The sequence below is a fragment of the Choristoneura fumiferana genome, chromosome 3, assembly GCF_025370935.1.
Source record: "Choristoneura fumiferana chromosome 3, NRCan_CFum_1, whole genome shotgun sequence".
Taxonomy (NCBI): Eukaryota; Metazoa; Arthropoda; class Insecta; order Lepidoptera; family Tortricidae; genus Choristoneura; species Choristoneura fumiferana.
Genome location: NC_133474.1, coordinates 8516675 through 8533588, shown reverse-complemented (window position 1 = coordinate 8533588; position 16914 = coordinate 8516675). Strand labels below are relative to the sequence as shown.

General features: G+C 35.6%; 3 protein-coding genes across 4 annotated transcripts; 2 read left to right on the top strand and 1 right to left on the bottom strand.

Annotated features, from left to right (window-relative positions):
* Window positions 1-700: 700 nt before the first annotated feature.
* On the top strand, window positions 701-3204 carry CycY (cyclin Y). Its single transcript, XM_074085424.1, has 2 exons — window positions 701-934; window positions 1024-3204. The coding sequence occupies exon 2, from the start codon at window positions 1153-1155 to the stop codon at window positions 2161-2163; it is 1011 nt and encodes a 336-aa protein (XP_073941525.1). The 5' UTR covers window positions 701-934; window positions 1024-1152; the 3' UTR covers window positions 2164-3204.
* A 532-nt stretch (window positions 3205-3736) lies between these two features.
* On the bottom strand, window positions 3737-6242 carry RsfS312 (ribosomal silencing factor RsfS-like protein, 312). The gene is made up of 3 exons (XM_074085425.1): window positions 5819-6242; window positions 4061-4321; window positions 3737-3945 (listed from the first exon to the last, which is right to left on the bottom strand). The coding sequence occupies exons 1-3, from the start codon at window positions 6198-6200 to the stop codon at window positions 3776-3778; spliced, it is 813 nt and encodes a 270-aa protein (XP_073941526.1). The 5' UTR covers window positions 6201-6242; the 3' UTR covers window positions 3737-3775.
* A 171-nt stretch (window positions 6243-6413) lies between these two features.
* On the top strand, window positions 6414-16699 carry LOC141426489 (uncharacterized). 2 transcript variants are annotated; one of them, XM_074085422.1, is made up of 5 exons: window positions 6414-6483; window positions 7032-7327; window positions 7399-7590; window positions 14829-15040; window positions 15464-16699. In XM_074085422.1, the coding sequence occupies exons 2-5, from the start codon at window positions 7146-7148 to the stop codon at window positions 16651-16653; spliced, it is 1776 nt and encodes a 591-aa protein (XP_073941523.1). In that variant the 5' UTR covers window positions 6414-6483; window positions 7032-7145; the 3' UTR covers window positions 16654-16699. The 2 variants fall into 2 exon arrangements, with proteins under 2 accessions (XP_073941523.1, XP_073941524.1); XM_074085423.1 differs by lacking the exon at window positions 6414-6483 and having other exon boundaries at window positions 7239-7327; window positions 7388-7590.
* The last annotated feature ends 215 nt before the right edge of the window (window positions 16700-16914 follow it).

Genomic DNA, 16914 nt, shown 5'->3' with positions numbered 1-16914 from the left:
GGTTCTCTATCGTTTTGACGAATTCCATATGACATAATGTATCGTTTGTCATAATTTTCATTTGCCATAAAGTAGATTATTTCTGAAATAGTATTTTCTTCAGTTGATATTAAACTAACCTAACCTACTGCATTCTATAAGATGTCATTTTAAAAAATCCGGAAAAACAGCACGGCTCTATATATTTTGTGGCAAACGTTGGTATGGCAAGTGAATAAATACTTAAATAATGAAATATGGATAAATTTAAAATAATTATTCACGCTGCTTCACAGCAGGATTAGCGAGCAAGATGGTGATGGTGGTGATGGTGGGGTGGTTAGTTTGTTATTACGGGCGTGGAAACCAAATGTAAATTTAAATCATATGGAAACCGTACTTACCATAAAAATATCGAGCATGCCACATTGTTGTGTAGTCCCGTTTTGTTTGAAAAAAAACGAGGACAAAGGTTTCCGAAAGAAAAAAACTGTCGCAAAACACAGACATTCATTGCCCCGTTTCGCATATTTTTTCATAATTAATTTCAGCTATTGCAAAATATTCACAAAATTATTCTTATTATAAATAAACCCGCGTAGCTCACCCAAAAACAGTGACATTTGACATTTCGGAGACCTCTCTCTACACTAGCGCCTCTAGCGGCAAATTCATACGCGATGCGAAAGCCCTCATAGCATAGTCTAGTTCTATATGAAATTAAGTATAAGCGTTTAACAAAGCTGTTTCAAGCCGGATAAAAAACGTCAGGCTTTAATGATGTTCGTTTCATTCGCAACCAACTAGCAGCTTATTAGCCAACTTTAAGCGTACCGTACTTACTCGTACCGTACGTACGTACTGTCAAATCTCCAATAAAGTGAATGATATATTTTCTCTTCTGTTATTTTTTGCATTTCAGAGAAATGTGACTAATAGTGATTGCTGTTTTAAGGTACTTGATGTTTAATTATGATTTGGAGCAATTATTTAATTGAATGTTTCGTTCAATGAAACCTAAAGAGCTCATGTTATTTGTTTCAGATACTATGGGCCTTTTATGTGATTCCAGTGACTCGGCACGCTATTTAAGTGCGTTCAGTATTCAGTGCACTCTGGTAGTGCTCGTAGAATGATAACAAGTTATCTTTAGTGCAACAATCGCATTCGAAGATGGGTAACCAAAACAGTTGCTGTTGTTACCGGAGCCCATCGCCGATCCGGAAAGACATCGTGAAGTTAGAGGACTACCTACCCGAGGGCGAAGTGAGCTCCAACAATATCCAGCACATCAGCGAGCGCGAGCCCGACGATGGCGACCTCGACCCGTCGCAAGACCCCGTCGCGAAGACCATCTTCATGGAAAGGTCAAAGGCCTCTTTAGAGAATGGCATGACCAGGAAGCGCAGCCAACATCAAATCGCTGACAACAAGCTCAAGAAAAGTAGTTCCTGTTCCACCATCTACTTGGACGACAGTACCGTTTCTCAGCCCAACCTCAAAAACACAGTGAAATGTGTGGCTCTGGCCATCTACTATCACATCAAGAACAGAACTTCTGAGCGTCAACTTGATATTTTTGATGAAAAGCTACATCCCCTGAGCAAAGAAGGGGTAAGTGATGATTATGATAAATATAATCCTGAGCACAAGCAGATATATAAATTTGTTAGAACTTTGTTCAATGCTGCTCAACTTACTGCAGAATGTGCTATCATTACACTTGTGTACTTGGAGCGACTCCTTATTTGTGCTGAGTTAGATATTGCTCCGTCAAATTGGAAAAGAATAGTTCTGGGAGCCATATTACTAGCCAGTAAAGTGTGGGATGACCAGGCCGTGTGGAATGTGGATTACTGCCAAATTCTTAAAGACATAACTGTTGAAGACATGAACGAGTTGGAGAGGCAGTTCTTAGAGATGCTGCAGTTCAACATCAATGTTCCATCTAGTGTGTATGCTAAATATTACTTTGACCTACGCACGCTGGCCGAGGCTAATGACCTAGCTTTCCCAAGTGAACCTTTGAGCAAGGAGCGGGCACAAAAACTAGAAGCAATGTCTCGGGTCATGGAGGACAAAATATCAGCTGAGATTGCCAAGAATGGCATCAAGAAGTGGTCAAGTTTAGACAATGTCAATTCAGGTGCTGGAGTCAGAAAAAGTGTGGCCATATTGTCTTAATTCAATAGTCATGAGCCAAAACATGTATGCAAACATAAAGCAATTAATTTGAATATGTATTTGTGTATTTTGAATGAATATTTAAATTTAGAAATTTTGCACCAAATCAATTTAAATTATTGCTTTGCTAAGTAACAGAAAAATACTTTCTCAATTTTAATTGTATAAGATCTGAATTAAAAGGCAAATAATTTACAAGTTTCAACATATTATTGATTTGTGCAAAACTGATTGGTAACATACTTTGGCAGAGTAAGATAAATATTGCCTGCATCTCTTCTTCCTTATACATTTCTTGTACTGATGATAGTCATGAAAATGAAAGACTTACATGTGGTCCAATAAACTTTGTTTTTAATTCACTGTAACTGCTACATAAATCTTACAATACTATATTGACGGCTGAAAGGAGAAATTGACTAAACAACATTTTTTTAAGATAGTGAGTTATTATATATGCAGAATAAGTAATTTTTTTCACTGTCGTTTGAGCTATGTCTCAAAATTTTCACAAAAATGTTGCTTAGTCAATTTCTCCTTTCAACCGTTGATATTATTATTTATTGTTTAACGGCTTCCAATTAGTTTAACTATTATAATTATTTAATAATTCACTAGAAGCACTTTTATACATATAGGTTGCTTCCTAAACTATGCTATTTAGTATAATAACTAGATTTATTAGAATGTGCATATGCATTTTGACTGAAAAGAAATAAATCTTGTGATTGTGGAATGAATGTTGTAGTCAACAGCTGTGCTTTTATAATTATTTTACATTGTAATGATGCATTTAGAAATTTGAGCTAGTTCATAAACAAAAATATGCCAAATTGTTATTTTGTATATCAAATTATATTAACAAACACACATTATGTGGATAGTTGTGACTAAAAATAAATGTTTGTAATAAAATTTTAATGCAACAAATATTTTAATTTGGAGTACACAAAATCAATTGCTGTATTATAATTTCTCCAATACCATCAGTACTTTATGTATCATTAAGTAATTAAGCAAAAATAAACATTTTATATGAGACTTTTAATGGTGCACTTATTTTAATTTCTGATAGACTTAATTCCCCTACTACCATAATATTTTACTGAGCACAATTCATAACTTAATTTGCTTTGAACTACTTGATATATATAACTAATTGTAATCTAATCACCTTTAGACATGCCTTTTTCAATACATAACAGAAATAAAGAAGTTGCTCAAAATAACAAATAAAAATATAGTTTTAACTTTCTTTAAGACTAGCCTTAACTGATATCATCAGTGAAAGCTTTAATTAATTATTATGCATTTATAGGTAGGGAGCTGTAACCCCAGCTAGTCTGTAGAAGTTAAACTCATTAACAATGCCCTGAAGTAGACCCAGTGCATGCCGCTATATCCAAGTATCTTTAGTTAGAATCGGTTTGCATTGTAGACAAGCTAAAAAGAGGCTTTGCTATTGTCTGCCTGCAACCTTGAATATTAATGTAACATGGTACTATTGCACCTACATTGATCTCTTAAAAATCTGTTAAAGACTAAAATCTAGACAGTAGTTTTAATAAAACTCTTATGTATTATAAGATATCAGTTTATTAGACTAGTATAACTATGATAAAGGTTTCAAGTCTTTAAGGTATGAGCTATAATTCTGGAAAATATCAGCAACATCATGCTTCTTGTTCATTTGGTCATCATACTCTGGTCCCACAGCCCACAAGGTTTCCAAGTCATAGACTTTCCGAGCCTTTTCAGAGAAAATATGCAATGCAATGTTACCTGTAAACAAATAATACAGATTAAACAATTGCTTACAATGAATAAAGCATTACAGGTTTTTTTTATACCATTTCTTGATAAATAAGTTCAATTAATAGTTACATAGGTTAAGTACCTAAGTCTAAAGCCATCCATTCATCAGAACCTTTCCCTTCAATTCTTGGTATTGAATCTGATTTGTAACACTTTTTCTTATAAACTTTTCTAACAAATTCTGCCAGTGCTAATATATGTCTTTTGCTGCGGGCACTGACAATGCAAATGTAATCTACATAATTTATACTCTGCGGTACAGTGGCTACAAATATATCCTTGGAGTTTTCTCTTTGAAGCAGAACAACTAGGTCTTCAATTTCAAATACTCCAGTTTTTCCTCCTGTAAACAGAACAAAATATGTACAGTCACGTCTAAAGTATGTATACACAAAAAAAATTGAAAAATATGTAGCCACACATTTTCATCATAAATATGTATCTATTACTGACACCAAAAAATTGTATTCATTAAACTGTTTCAGTATTATGTAATCACAAAATGCTTCAGAAAGTTGCATACTTAAATAAATTCCATTTAAATGTATCCACCTCGTAGGCAAAAATAAGTATACATGAATGGGTTCCATATACATATAACCACACCAATTTGGCAAATATTTGTATACGCCGTTTGATTCATAAATATGTATCCAGACTGCAACAACAAACCTTGTCTGACTGGCATAGAATCGTAAGTTGTATATTTAACTGATTTGACAATTCACGAAAACAGTGCGGACTTGTCACTGCATACGTCTATCTCACGATTATTCTATGACGCACTTGACAGTCCTTAGATTGAATTGACTTGTAAATATTGAGTATTTCAGTTTAGGGTCATTCTCAGAAAGGTGCACTAAGCATTTTTTTGTTTTTATTTTAATTTTATTTTAATTTTAATTACAATGATTAAAGATTGCAAATTATAGATGCTTCAGTGGATCTGTCCTCAGTGGATGACCCGAACAACTTGATCGCTTTGGCTTAGTCGATATTAATGACCACTGGACGTTTCCAAGTATTTGGTGATCTTGATGGTGTATAAAAAATTAAATATATCCATACCAAATTTCATCCAGCTCACTCCAGTCAGTTCATCCCCCATTTTCTCCCCTTAAGGGTTGCTTTTGGAGATAAAAACTAAGTACCCTATGTTCAGCCCCTTGACAGTCGGTTTCGACGTGATACCGGAACAGACAGAGTTACTTTCAATTCATCACTCCATAGTATAAAACAAAGTCGCTTTTTTTGTCTGTACGCTTAGATCTTTCAAACTACGCAACGGATTTTGATGCGGTTTTCACAAATAAATAGTGTGATTCACGGTGTCTATGTATACCGTAACCGTGTTGTGCCGGAACGGGTCACCAGTATAATATAATATTACTTTAATGGAGTATGGATTCGTAGTATGTATGTCCCTGCCCGCATGCAGGTTACGAAAGAGACAAAACAGTAATTCTTCAAACGAATCAAAATATCAAATCGTGTTTACATATTTATGAATCAAACGGCGTATACAAATATTTGCCAAATTGGTGTGGTTATATGTATATGGAACCCATTCATGTATACTTATTTTTGCCTACGAGGTGGATACATTTAAATGGAATTTATTTAAGTATGCAACTTTCTGAAGCATTTTGTGATTACATAATACTGAAAAAGTTAAATGAATACAATTTTTGGTGTCAGTAATAGATAAATATTTTTGATACAATGTATGACTACATATTTATGCAACCTTGTTTTTGTATACATATTTTAGACGTGACTGTACAGTAAAATTATAGATCCACATAGTAAAGCACACAGTTCAATATGTGGGTATCCATACTTGTAAGATTAACCCCATCATATTCATCACTGAATATGGGGTACTTATTTTCTTCTTGGAAATGCTCCTCTGCCGTATTTTCGATAACCGTCGCGTTGCTATCTGTAATGACCTGGTATTTGCTAGTAATTGCTGGAGAGGCTTGGTTGTTTGGCTTCGATGTTTGTCTAGGATTTCTTAAGCAAATTGCACAGTGTACTTGTTTCACATTATCAACAGAACCTTTGAACAACCTTGTGGTTTTGCTAAGTAGAGTCCTCGATAGAATATTTTTATACATGTCGGAAAACTTGAGTACTATAAATGTTTTATATCTTATAATAAAAATATTATTTTTAGAGTAACTGCTAGTTTTTTTTTTTATTATGAAACTATCTATCATAACCAACCCACAATCCACAACCAACCAAACCAACACCTAAAGCGCGTCAATCAATCAATCCAATCTGTCAAAGTCAAACGTATTGACTGATTGTTCCAGTTAATATTAAAAACGCTTTTTTTATTACAAAGTTTAAACAAAGCCGAATGAGTGAATAAAATGGAAAATAGGATCTGCAATGTATTATTATTGGACGCTTAATATTTTTTAAGTTTGATTTTTTAATGAAAGTATTTTTTTTCCGTTTTTTCACTATAATCAACGAGAAATCTTAAGCCGAATAGTAGGTTCTTTGGTCATTCGAAAGTTATAACTTCACTCACTTGCTTGAAAATTAGTGCATTCACAGTCACCAACCCATGTCCTAGGTCCCTGTTAGCATGATTACCAAGTTAATAATAATATTAATAATAATAATTGATCCCATCTTAGGCCTCTAGGTTGGCAACGCATTTGCAATACCCCTGGTGTTGCAGATTTTTCTGGGTGGTGGTGATCTCTTACCATCAGGAGACCCACTTGCTCGTTTTCCATCCAGTCGAATAAAAAAAAATTGTTTCTGCTTTCCATGAAAGGTTGTTTTGCTAAGTGGACTTTTGGTAGATGGAAAATGGGACCTGGGGTCAGATGACAACCACTTTCAGTGAAATGCTCAAATAAATAGGTTTAAGCAGCTATAATTAATACCAAGTAGGACGCCTAAATTGTACTTATATCAACGTTTACCAAAAAAAAGCTAGGCCTTCACTGTTACAGTTATCTGTTTGTCTCTACCGATATCTTATCAGCGTTATCAATGGGAGTATACAATCTGTTTCATTTGCTTTTTAGTTTTCTTGGTTTGAAACAAACAGCCGCTACTCTTAAACAACTGTAAAAAATAACTGAGGTAGAAAAAAAGTGAGCCAATTTAGTAAGTACAGAAATCGTCGGTAATGGTCAGAAATGGTAACATGCAAGTTAGACAAGGAGGTGTCGGGTGAGGTTCTGGGCTGGGAGCTGCCGACATGGCAGGCTTTGCTGTTGCACAGGGTGTTCCCTGCTTGCGGCGGCCTCCTTGTCTACCTCACCCTGATCTGCTTTGACATAGCACTTATCTGTGAGCATTTCCTGAACGGTGATAATGGGTGAGTAATATCAATTATAATGAAAATGATTCATAGAATTGACTGAAAATTTAACTGCAGCTATTTTTCAGAATTGCTATTTTCTGCACCATATTGATGGTGTTGCCTGCCTTGATAGCGCTCATCTTCACTCTGGCTTCACCACCTCCGGGATTGCAAACTGAAGCCTCTGCATTTTCCGTGCAAATAGAGAAAAATGACTTGAAATGGATATTCATGCAAATAGGAAACTTTTTGCTTTTTCCTGTAGCAGCAATAGGAAGGTAAGCAACAATTAAACTTTGTCGTGCTGTGCTGGAGCTCTGGTATACATTGGTCACCAGCTATATTTTGGCGGCAAGCTAGCACAAGATGGTAAGTCGCTTTGTGCTCGGTGCATCTATTTTTGGAATCACTAACTAAAATGGCAAGAACGGAAATTTTAACATTTTCGTATAAAAATAGCAAAGGAAAATAGGTACTCTTTGTTTTGTTTGAATAGACGGAGACGGCATCACATTTAACCGTCAGTTAACACTAATCAATGGATGGTGAAACAGCCCCTAAGTAGGTATTTAAAGCTAGTCATCTTTTACTTCCAAGCAAAATGTTCCATTACCTTTCGTTATGGTACGTTCTGGCAGTCACATTTATCTTACCTGCATACTTTTAGGTGAGGTTTTTAAGTGTGGCTTTCAAAGTCTGTTATTACGGGCGTGAAAACAATGTTTAGATTAAAATCATAATTAATACACCTTAAAACCGTACCATAAAAATATCGAGCAACAGTGCAACAGTGTTGCGTATAGTCCCGTTTTGTTCGGAAAAAAGGGAGGACAAAAGTTTCCGAAAGACAAAACTGTCTCAAAACACAGACAATTTATTGCCCCGTAACGCATAATTGCCATAATAATTTCAGGTAATGCAAAATATTCACAAAATTATTCTAATTATAAATAAACCCGCGTATCTCACTCAAAAACTATGAGATTTGACATTTCGGATACCTCACGCTACACTAGCGCCTCTAGCGGCAAATTCATACGCGATAGCCCTCATTGAAGCTGGCGAACATTTTTTAGGGTTCCGGAGCCAAAATGGCAAAAACGGAACCCTTATAGTTTCGCCATGTCTGTCTGTTTGTCTGTCTGTCTGTCTGTCCATCCGTCCGCGGCTTTGCTCAGGGACTATCAATGCTAGATAGCTGTAATTTTGCACGTATATGTATATATGTAAACTATGCCGACAAAATGGTACAATAAAAAACTAAAAAAAAAATTTTTTTTAGGGTACCTCCCATAGACGTAAAGTAAGGGTTATTTTTTTTCTCATCCAACCCTATAGTGTGGGGTATCGTTGGATAGGTCTTTTAAAAACCATTAGGGGTTTGCTAAGACAATTTTTCGATTCAGGGATTTGTTTGCGAAATATTCATCTTTAAAGTGCAAATTTTCATTAAAATCGAGCGTCCCCCCCTCTAAACTCTAAACCGGTGGCTGGAAAAATTTTGAAAAATGCAGGATGGTAGTAAGTATATCAAACTTTCAAGGAAAACTATAACGGCTAAGTTTGCTTGAGAATTATTAGTAGTTTTACTCTTAAATAGCAGCCTAAGGTATAAAATATACTTTAGACGACCAGATGGCCTAGTGGTTAGAGAACCTGACTACGAAGCTTGAGGTCCCGGGTTCGATTCCCGTGTCGGGGCAGATATTTGTATGAAAAATACGAATGTTTGTTCTCGGGTCTTGGGTGTTTAATATGTATTTAAGTATGTATCTATATCTATATAATTATATTTATCCGTTGCTTAGTTAGTACCCATAACACAAGCTTTGCTAAGCTTACTTTGGGACTAGGTCAATTGGCTAAGTAAAGTTTTTTGGAGAGGCGCTAATTATATTTTTTTTCGATAGTCGACGTCTTAATAATCGAGGAACTGCAGCTCTTTTATTTTTATTTCCTCTTATTAATTAGAAATATTTTTTTAAGTGGTCGATATGACGTTTGTGAGATTGAAATGGCAGACCCGTTGAGGGCTCAATACTTAGTAGAAACATTAAAAAAAAACGAAGTCAACTGTCACTGCTGTCACTGTCAAGTAGAATCTAACCTAAAACCATTTTATTTGCTTTGCGATTTGGTGCGATCAGTGTGTTTTTTGTTTGGATAATTTTTACGACCTTAGCCCAAACTCTGGGCTTTTGAATTTGCCACATCTCTCCACGACCTTTGCACGATAATTTGACCACGATTGGATATTTTCGACGACTATTTTGGCTCTGTTTCTTAGACAACGTTATCTTGAATTCTCGGCCACCCTTGGCTTGACATTTGGACTGCCTTACGAGTAAATTCGAATCACAGTATCCCTACAATGGATTCAGACGACTCCGACAGTATTCGAGTAGAAATGGAGCATTACAGAAATGTTTTCCAATGCTTTGTACCTTCGTCTATGAAATACAAACGAGATTTTCCGAATTCGGCGTATTTACGCATCCTAGTCTTTACAAGCGACTTGGTGCAAGTCAGCTTCATCTTCCACTGCAAGTTGCTCATCAACAACATCATTATACGAATCCTCTAGCCCTTCAACATCAACAACACGGCAAAGGAAAACATAACAGAAAGCAGAGATATCTCGTTTTTTTACCAAAACAATAAAAAGGACATGGTCTCAGTAAGAGTCATGCAATACATTAAAATAATTAATTGCATGTTGCACAAATGGGTTTATATTCTTTATTTCAAAGTGTATTGAAGGAATGAGTGAGTTTCTGCTAAATCATTTACAGAATGAAGTGGCTTGCAACTTGCACTTGTCCATCTAAAGTCATAGCGAGCTTGAGGATACATGTGAAATGCGTGATTTGAAGATTAAAAGAATCCGTATTTTTGAAGCCTCTCTGTTATTAACCATAACCACATAAAATTATGTAAACAAAGCTGTCTTATTACATGTGTTTTAGATAGTTTTAATTAATTTGGAGAGTAATATAATAAAAATACAATAATTTATATTTTATTTATTTCAGAAATGTACAAATTATCATAAAAACGTTTAGCATAAGCATATGACTCAAAAGACCCTATTTGTTGGAACATGCTACCTATACAAAGCTGTCCTATTGCATGTGTTTTAGATGGTTTTAGTTAATTTGCAGTAACATAATAAAAACATATTATATTATTATATTATTGCATATTTTGCATAAGCTTAGCTATCGTAAGGTCGCGGGCGCGGGTGAGCAAGGAAATTATTTTAGTTCATTTTAAAAATGCAATACTTCATTTATATTGTTTTTATTTCATAAATACACAAATTATCATAAAAACGTTTAGCATAAACATATGTCTCAAAAGACCCGATTTATTGGAACATGTATATAATATTCCTGGCAAAGGGTAATTTAAAAACAAGTCGTATTTTTAATAAATTAAATATTGTGCCATCCCCATAAAGGCATTAGAAGTACTACTAAGAAATACAAGGAAATGTAATACAAATATAATAATAGGTTACTATGTGTTAAACCGGGATTTTAGTTTACTTTTGCATCAAAAGATGTCACTATCTTGTCTCAAGGAAAAGCTGAATCGCGCTGTTAAGATTTTTAATTTCCTAAGCAACCGTGGTTTGATTAACTTGTGTGTTATACATGTAAACAATATGCATACCATTGATCATAAGTTATAACAAAACCGTGGTGATTTACTTGTATTTTTAGTACTTGTACTTGTGACAGTGACCCTAGATTGTATTGTTTGTTCTACCAGTTGACCTGGATGTGTATATATACTATCTTTTGCCCGCGGCTTCACCCGCGTGGAATTCGGTTATCGCGCGCTGTTCCCTCGGGAACTGTTTATTTTTCCGGAATAAAAAGTAGCCTATATCACTCTGTGGCCCATAAACAATCTCTATGCCAAAAATCACGTCGATCCGTCGCTCCGTTGCGACGTGAAAGACGGAGAAACATACAAACACACACACTTTCGCATTTATAATATTAGTATGGATATATATGGCATTCAACTGTTTTATTTTGTCTGACTCTAATACATACATGACCGGGAATCGAACCTGATCAAAATCTCTGTAAGCAATGTTACAAATTCTGCACATTTTTTCGTTATTTTTGATGATGAGAATCATAAGTGAAAAGAAACATATTTTACAAGTTTTTTTTTTTTTTATTCGACTGGATGGCAAACGAGCAAGTGGATCTCCTGATGGTAAGAGATCACCACCACGCATAGACAACTGCAACACCTGGGTATTGCAGATGCCTTGCCAACCTAGAGGCCAAAGAAGGAATACCTCAAGTGCCAGTTATTTCACTGGCTGTCTTACTCTCCACGCCGAAACACAACAGTGCAAGCACTGCTGCTTCACGGCAGGATTAGCGAGCAAGATGGTGGTAGCAATCCGGGCGGACCTTGCACAAGGTCCTACCATCTGTAAATTCAATTAAATTTTATTCGACTTGCAATGTACGAGTATGTATGTATTATAATTATAAACCAAAATGAGAATACAAATTTAAAGTACCATTAGCTTAGCACAGCAGTATTTATACTGATTACAGATTAAGATGACAATGCAAGACAAGTATAGTCAACAAAAAGTATTGTGCGGAAAAATAAAAGCTTACACAAATAAAAACCAAAAATGATATTTTAAAGAAAAAAAATTTGCTGACTACTTATTGTCGACTGTACTTGCATTGTCAACTAAAAATACATTTCTGTATTAAGAGATCGTCATGTTCAAAATAACATTTCCGTGCTAAATCTTAAGTCTATTCTATTCTCTTTCATTAACCATTGAGGAGTTCTGTGATACTTCTATGCCTCTTTTTTATGGAAAAATGCATGTCCTTGGAAAAAAAAGGTTATGCTCCTTCACTGGCTTTTTCTTGCAACCAAAATAAAAACACCAATGTGTGTTTACATCCACCTGAAAAAAAGTATCAAAATTATTATAAATGCTTACTTATATTTAATATTATAAATGTGAAAGGAACTCTGTTTGTCTGTCTGTTAACTTTTCATGCTTCAGTTGCTGAACTGATTTAGCCAAAATTCATTATGGAGGTAGTTGGAATCCCGAGGAAGAACATAGGCTACTTTTTATCTCACAGTCTTATCCCGAAAAAATGCATAGTACTCGCGGGAAAGCGATAAGCGAATTCTTCGTAGACAGAGTCACGGGGCAACAGCTAGTTACAACTTACAATATAATGTTTCACTAACCACAGAAATTTTACTCTATCATAATATATACCAGCCAATGCAGAACAATATCACCTGTCGCATCAATCACATTGTCAGTTGATATTTAAGTAAATGGTCACAATATAGGTAATATGTTTTTGTTATTCTGTGCTCTCGAACAACTTTGGTCCGGCAACATATTCAACTTTTGATGCCCTAAAATGTAATTAAAAAAAATAGACAAGAAACTGTATTGATATAATTTTGTACTTACGTTCATCCATTTTACCGGTACGGACAAGTGCTTTATCTCCTCTGATTTCGGCAACATTGTATACTTATCACTGGTGTCAAAATATTCTAGACTCATAGCCATGTGTGGCAAGAATCTGCTCGCACAAATTCACTCATTTCGTATTGAAAGGTGAAGCCGCTTAAATAGAAAATATGGTCCAAAAGTCAAGCCAAGTGTCGTCGAGAATACAAGATAGCGTTGTCGAAGAAGCAGAGCCAAAATAGTCGTCGAAACTGTCCAATCGTGGTCCAATTATTATGCAAAGGTCGTGGAGAAATGCGGCAAATTTTAAAGTACTGAGTTTGTGCTGAGAGGTCTTTAAAAATTATCCAAAAAACACATTGATCTCACCAAATCGCAAAGCAAATAAAACGGTTTTAGGTTAGATTCTACTTGACAGTGACAGTAGTGACAGGTGTCGTTTTTTTTTTACTGTTACTACTAAGCCCTCAACGGTTCTGCCATTTCAATCTCACAAACGTCATATCGACCACTTAAAAAAATATTTCTAATTCATAAGAGGAAATAAAAATAAAAGAGCTGCAGTTCCTCGATTATTAAGACGTCGACTATCGAAGAAAAATATATTTAGCACCTCTTCAAAAAACTTTACTTAGCCAATTGGTGTGAATTGTCCCGTGATATTTATTTATTTATTTATACTTATCTAAACTTGGAAGACCGTACAAAATACGAAATCCTTAGAAAAATATTACTTAATTTTTTCATAATGGCTACGGAATCCTGTTTTGGACGTGTCCGACACGCTCTTGGTTGGTTTTTTAAGGGTACCTATGATTTTATTTATCACCTAATAAATGCGTTTTCGGCAACCTAATAAATAATATTTGTTCCTAAAATAGTAGATCTGACACCTAAATTGAATCACCAAATAATATTAAAATAGTTACCAAAATATTATTTAAAAATTACTCGGAAATAATATTGATTATCAAATAATTATATTGGGTGCCAAAATAATAGATGTGTCACTAAAACTGAATCACCAAACAATATAGAAATGGCTTCCTAAAAATTAATTATAATCACTGGAAAATAATATTGATCATCAAATAATTGAACTGAAATTTGACGATAATGATATACAATTAATTAAATAATAATAATATCTTCTCACAAATTCACCAATTGACCCAGCCCCAAACTAAGCAAAGATTGTTCTATGGGTGCTAAACAACGGGTAGACATACACACATAATACTGAAATACATACAAACATCGAAGACTCAAGTACCTACTACAAACATATTTTATACTAGCTTTTGCCCGCAGCTTCGCTCGCGTTAAATTTGGAGTAACATACATTTACTTTCTGCGATCCTTTTTTCGTGTTTTGATTACATGGAAATACAAATACGGACAAATTTTCTTTTAAACAGATGGTGCAAATTTTGTAATACAAAAATTAACCTACATCCGTAATTAATTATGATTCTTAAAAACAGAAAAATAATTCAGTTTCAGTAGGATCTATATTTCAGTTTGTATTTTCAATTTAGGTTTTACGGGATGACCGTAAAAGTAAAAATTTGGAATTGAAATAAAAAATACAAAAAGATTCCAAAAAAACAATCTTAATTTGATTGCTTAGTAACGATATCTCTTGTCCGGGTGAGCGGTTAGTTCCAATGGAGTGCCGAAAAAAGTTTCTCGATGAGGGCTACGGCATAGATGTCGCTAGCGTCACTGCTTAAGTGACTAAGTAAGAAACAAACAAGCTGAGATATGAGGTGCATAGGGGAAATTCGTGTCGGTACCGTTGACCATCAGTGGTGTAGCGGTATAGCACGCGGTACGGATTATCGAGGACCTGGGTTCGATTCCCAGTGATGGTCTTATTTTTCTGTTTTTTCTTTGCATCTATATTTCAGTTTGTATTTTCAATTCAGCCTACGCTATCCGCCATCTATAAAGTTCTAACTTTTTAAGGGGCTCTCTCCCGTCGAATTAATCAACCTTTTCAAATCTTTTCTAATATTTTTACAGATATTGTCATCAAGTATTTTGGTGGGTAGAAGCAGTTTGCGCGGCCCGTGTTGAAGATGAAGAACGTACCAGAGAGGCTCTATTGACTGCGAAAGCTCCTTCTCCGATGGAACTCTATCTCTTCCTTCAGGCATTCATCCACTCTGCGCCACATGCCATCTTGAACGTTTTGGATATGATGTCACGCTATTCTGACCCTCGATTTGAAAAATGTAAAGTATTTTACAATCTTATCTGGTTGAATAGTTTAATCTTCTGTCTGACTAATCTTATGGCTAGCCATGACCATCACCTACGGGCGCTTGCAATACCTACCATAGATCACGTTTGAGTGCAGATCCCGCATGATAATTTTAATTGGATTTGAGTAAAACCACTTTATGTACCAACCAGTGGTATGACGTACTCGTAACAACTCGCTTAAGTAGACAAGCCACCAAGGACGGCTATGGTGTTGTATGTACACTAATGCGAGGTTTTGCGTCCGAAGACGTACCTAACCCATGCTTCGCTCACTCTTCGGGTTGTCTAGCGAAAATATTTATTATGCGCCACTGGATCTACTAGGTACTATCATAGATGTGTGTGATGATTGGTAAAAAATATAATTTATGGACCAAATTATCTGTTTGCAGTTTCTCTGGTCTGGGTGAGCATAGTGATGTCATCGCTGCGGATGGCCAGCACAGCAACAGTTTACAGGCGATTTGAAAGAGAAAAGATTTGCGGTCGTCAGTATCCGTGGAAGACCAATTCAGAGGTTTTAATTGAAAATGCTACCAATGAGGAAACAGAATTAGCCAGTAAAATAGAAGTGAAACAAGAAGAACATATTTATGAAACACTTCCCCTGCGCAGAGCAGAAAGAACATCTGTAGTATCACAAACGTCAAACGATAGTAGAAATAAAATTGTTAGTGACATGATACAGTTTTCGCCAAAATCTAATGTGACTGAACCATTTTTCGATGACGAGGGATGTTGCTCTGATGCAAGTTCCGACTACTTGCAACCAATACCAATAAACAAATCCAGGCGCTCCTCTTCATTGGAGAGCGACAGTGAATACGTGAGGCCGATATCGATTATTGACCGAGTTGCACCACGACGACGAGACACGCAGTATACTATCCAGGAAGTGTATATACCACCCCCGCCGGCTATAGAAGCACCAAAACCAGGCGCTTTGTCTTTATGGGCTGAAAAATTAGTGGAGAACGCTGAATCTATACCTACTTGGCTGTCCGCTCCTCCCAGACGCAGACATGTTGAGGTGATCCAAGATGAGCCGGATATACCGCGGCATATTCCTGGCCCTCTGAAGATGCGTGGCCTTGAGCCAGAAGATGTATCAGCTGCTCTGGTCCACTTCTTAGGGTGGTATATGTTCTTCGTATCACGATTGCTCTCTATTGCTGCATTTATTAACTTTTTTCCTTTCGCCGCTATCATAGTTTTATTTTCGCATTACCAGGTAATGCTGTTATTTTTAATAATACCTCAAGCGAGCACTGTGAGAAGAGGCTTTTATGTATTTCTAGCATTTATTTATCTTTTCTGTTTGATGGAATTCAAGGTCCGGTTCCGTCATGTCCGCGTGTGGCATGTGTTTTGGATAATAGTGGCCACGATCGAAATAGTTGTTTTTACGGGGCTGTGGGCGGGGATAAACAATAATTTAAGTGACTGGTGGAAAAACTTTATAGCTAAGACAATAATCGGGAGCATGTTGCTAAGCTACATGTGTTTTCTCGTTTATTTTGTACTTTTAAAACCTAGAGAGACTATTGTGTACATTAAAAACAAAAGTAGCGTTAAATCCTGAAAAGGGGAAAAGGATATTCCAGTAAAGGGAATTAATTTCACAGTTACCCTGTGGAATGGCAGCGCCATATTTAAAATTTACTGTCAAGCGGCGCGGCCATTTTGAAAAAATCTTTCTTGACTGCAGTGACACCTACGAATTAATTTCGCGAATTCGCGAATTTTATTAAAAATATCACCAAAAAAAAACTACTTTAATTTTATAGATAAGCCTTACAGTGATAGTTTAGCATAAAATGGCATATCTAATTAAATAACAATG

Coding starts and splice junctions, on each gene's coding strand:
- RsfS312 (XM_074085425.1), bottom strand. CDS start 6,200: ATGATAGATAGTTTCATAATAAAAAAAAAAACTAGCAGTTACTCTAAA. Junction 4,322..5,818: donor TGATGGGGTTAATCTTACAA/GTATGGATACCC, acceptor TTCTGTTTACAG/GAGGAAAAACTGGAGTATTT. Junction 3,946..4,060: donor ATGGATGGCTTTAGACTTAG/GTACTTAACCTA, acceptor ATTTGTTTACAG/GTAACATTGCATTGCATATT.
- CycY (XM_074085424.1), top strand. CDS start 1,153: ATGGGTAACCAAAACAGTTGCTGTTGTTACCGGAGCCCATCGCCGATC.
- LOC141426489 (XM_074085422.1), top strand. CDS start 7,146: ATGGTAACATGCAAGTTAGACAAGGAGGTGTCGGGTGAGGTTCTGGGC. Junction 7,328..7,398: donor TTCCTGAACGGTGATAATGG/GTGAGTAATATC, acceptor GCTATTTTTCAG/AATTGCTATTTTCTGCACCA. Junction 15,041..15,463: donor TGACCCTCGATTTGAAAAAT/GTAAAGTATTTT, acceptor ATCTGTTTGCAG/TTTCTCTGGTCTGGGTGAGC.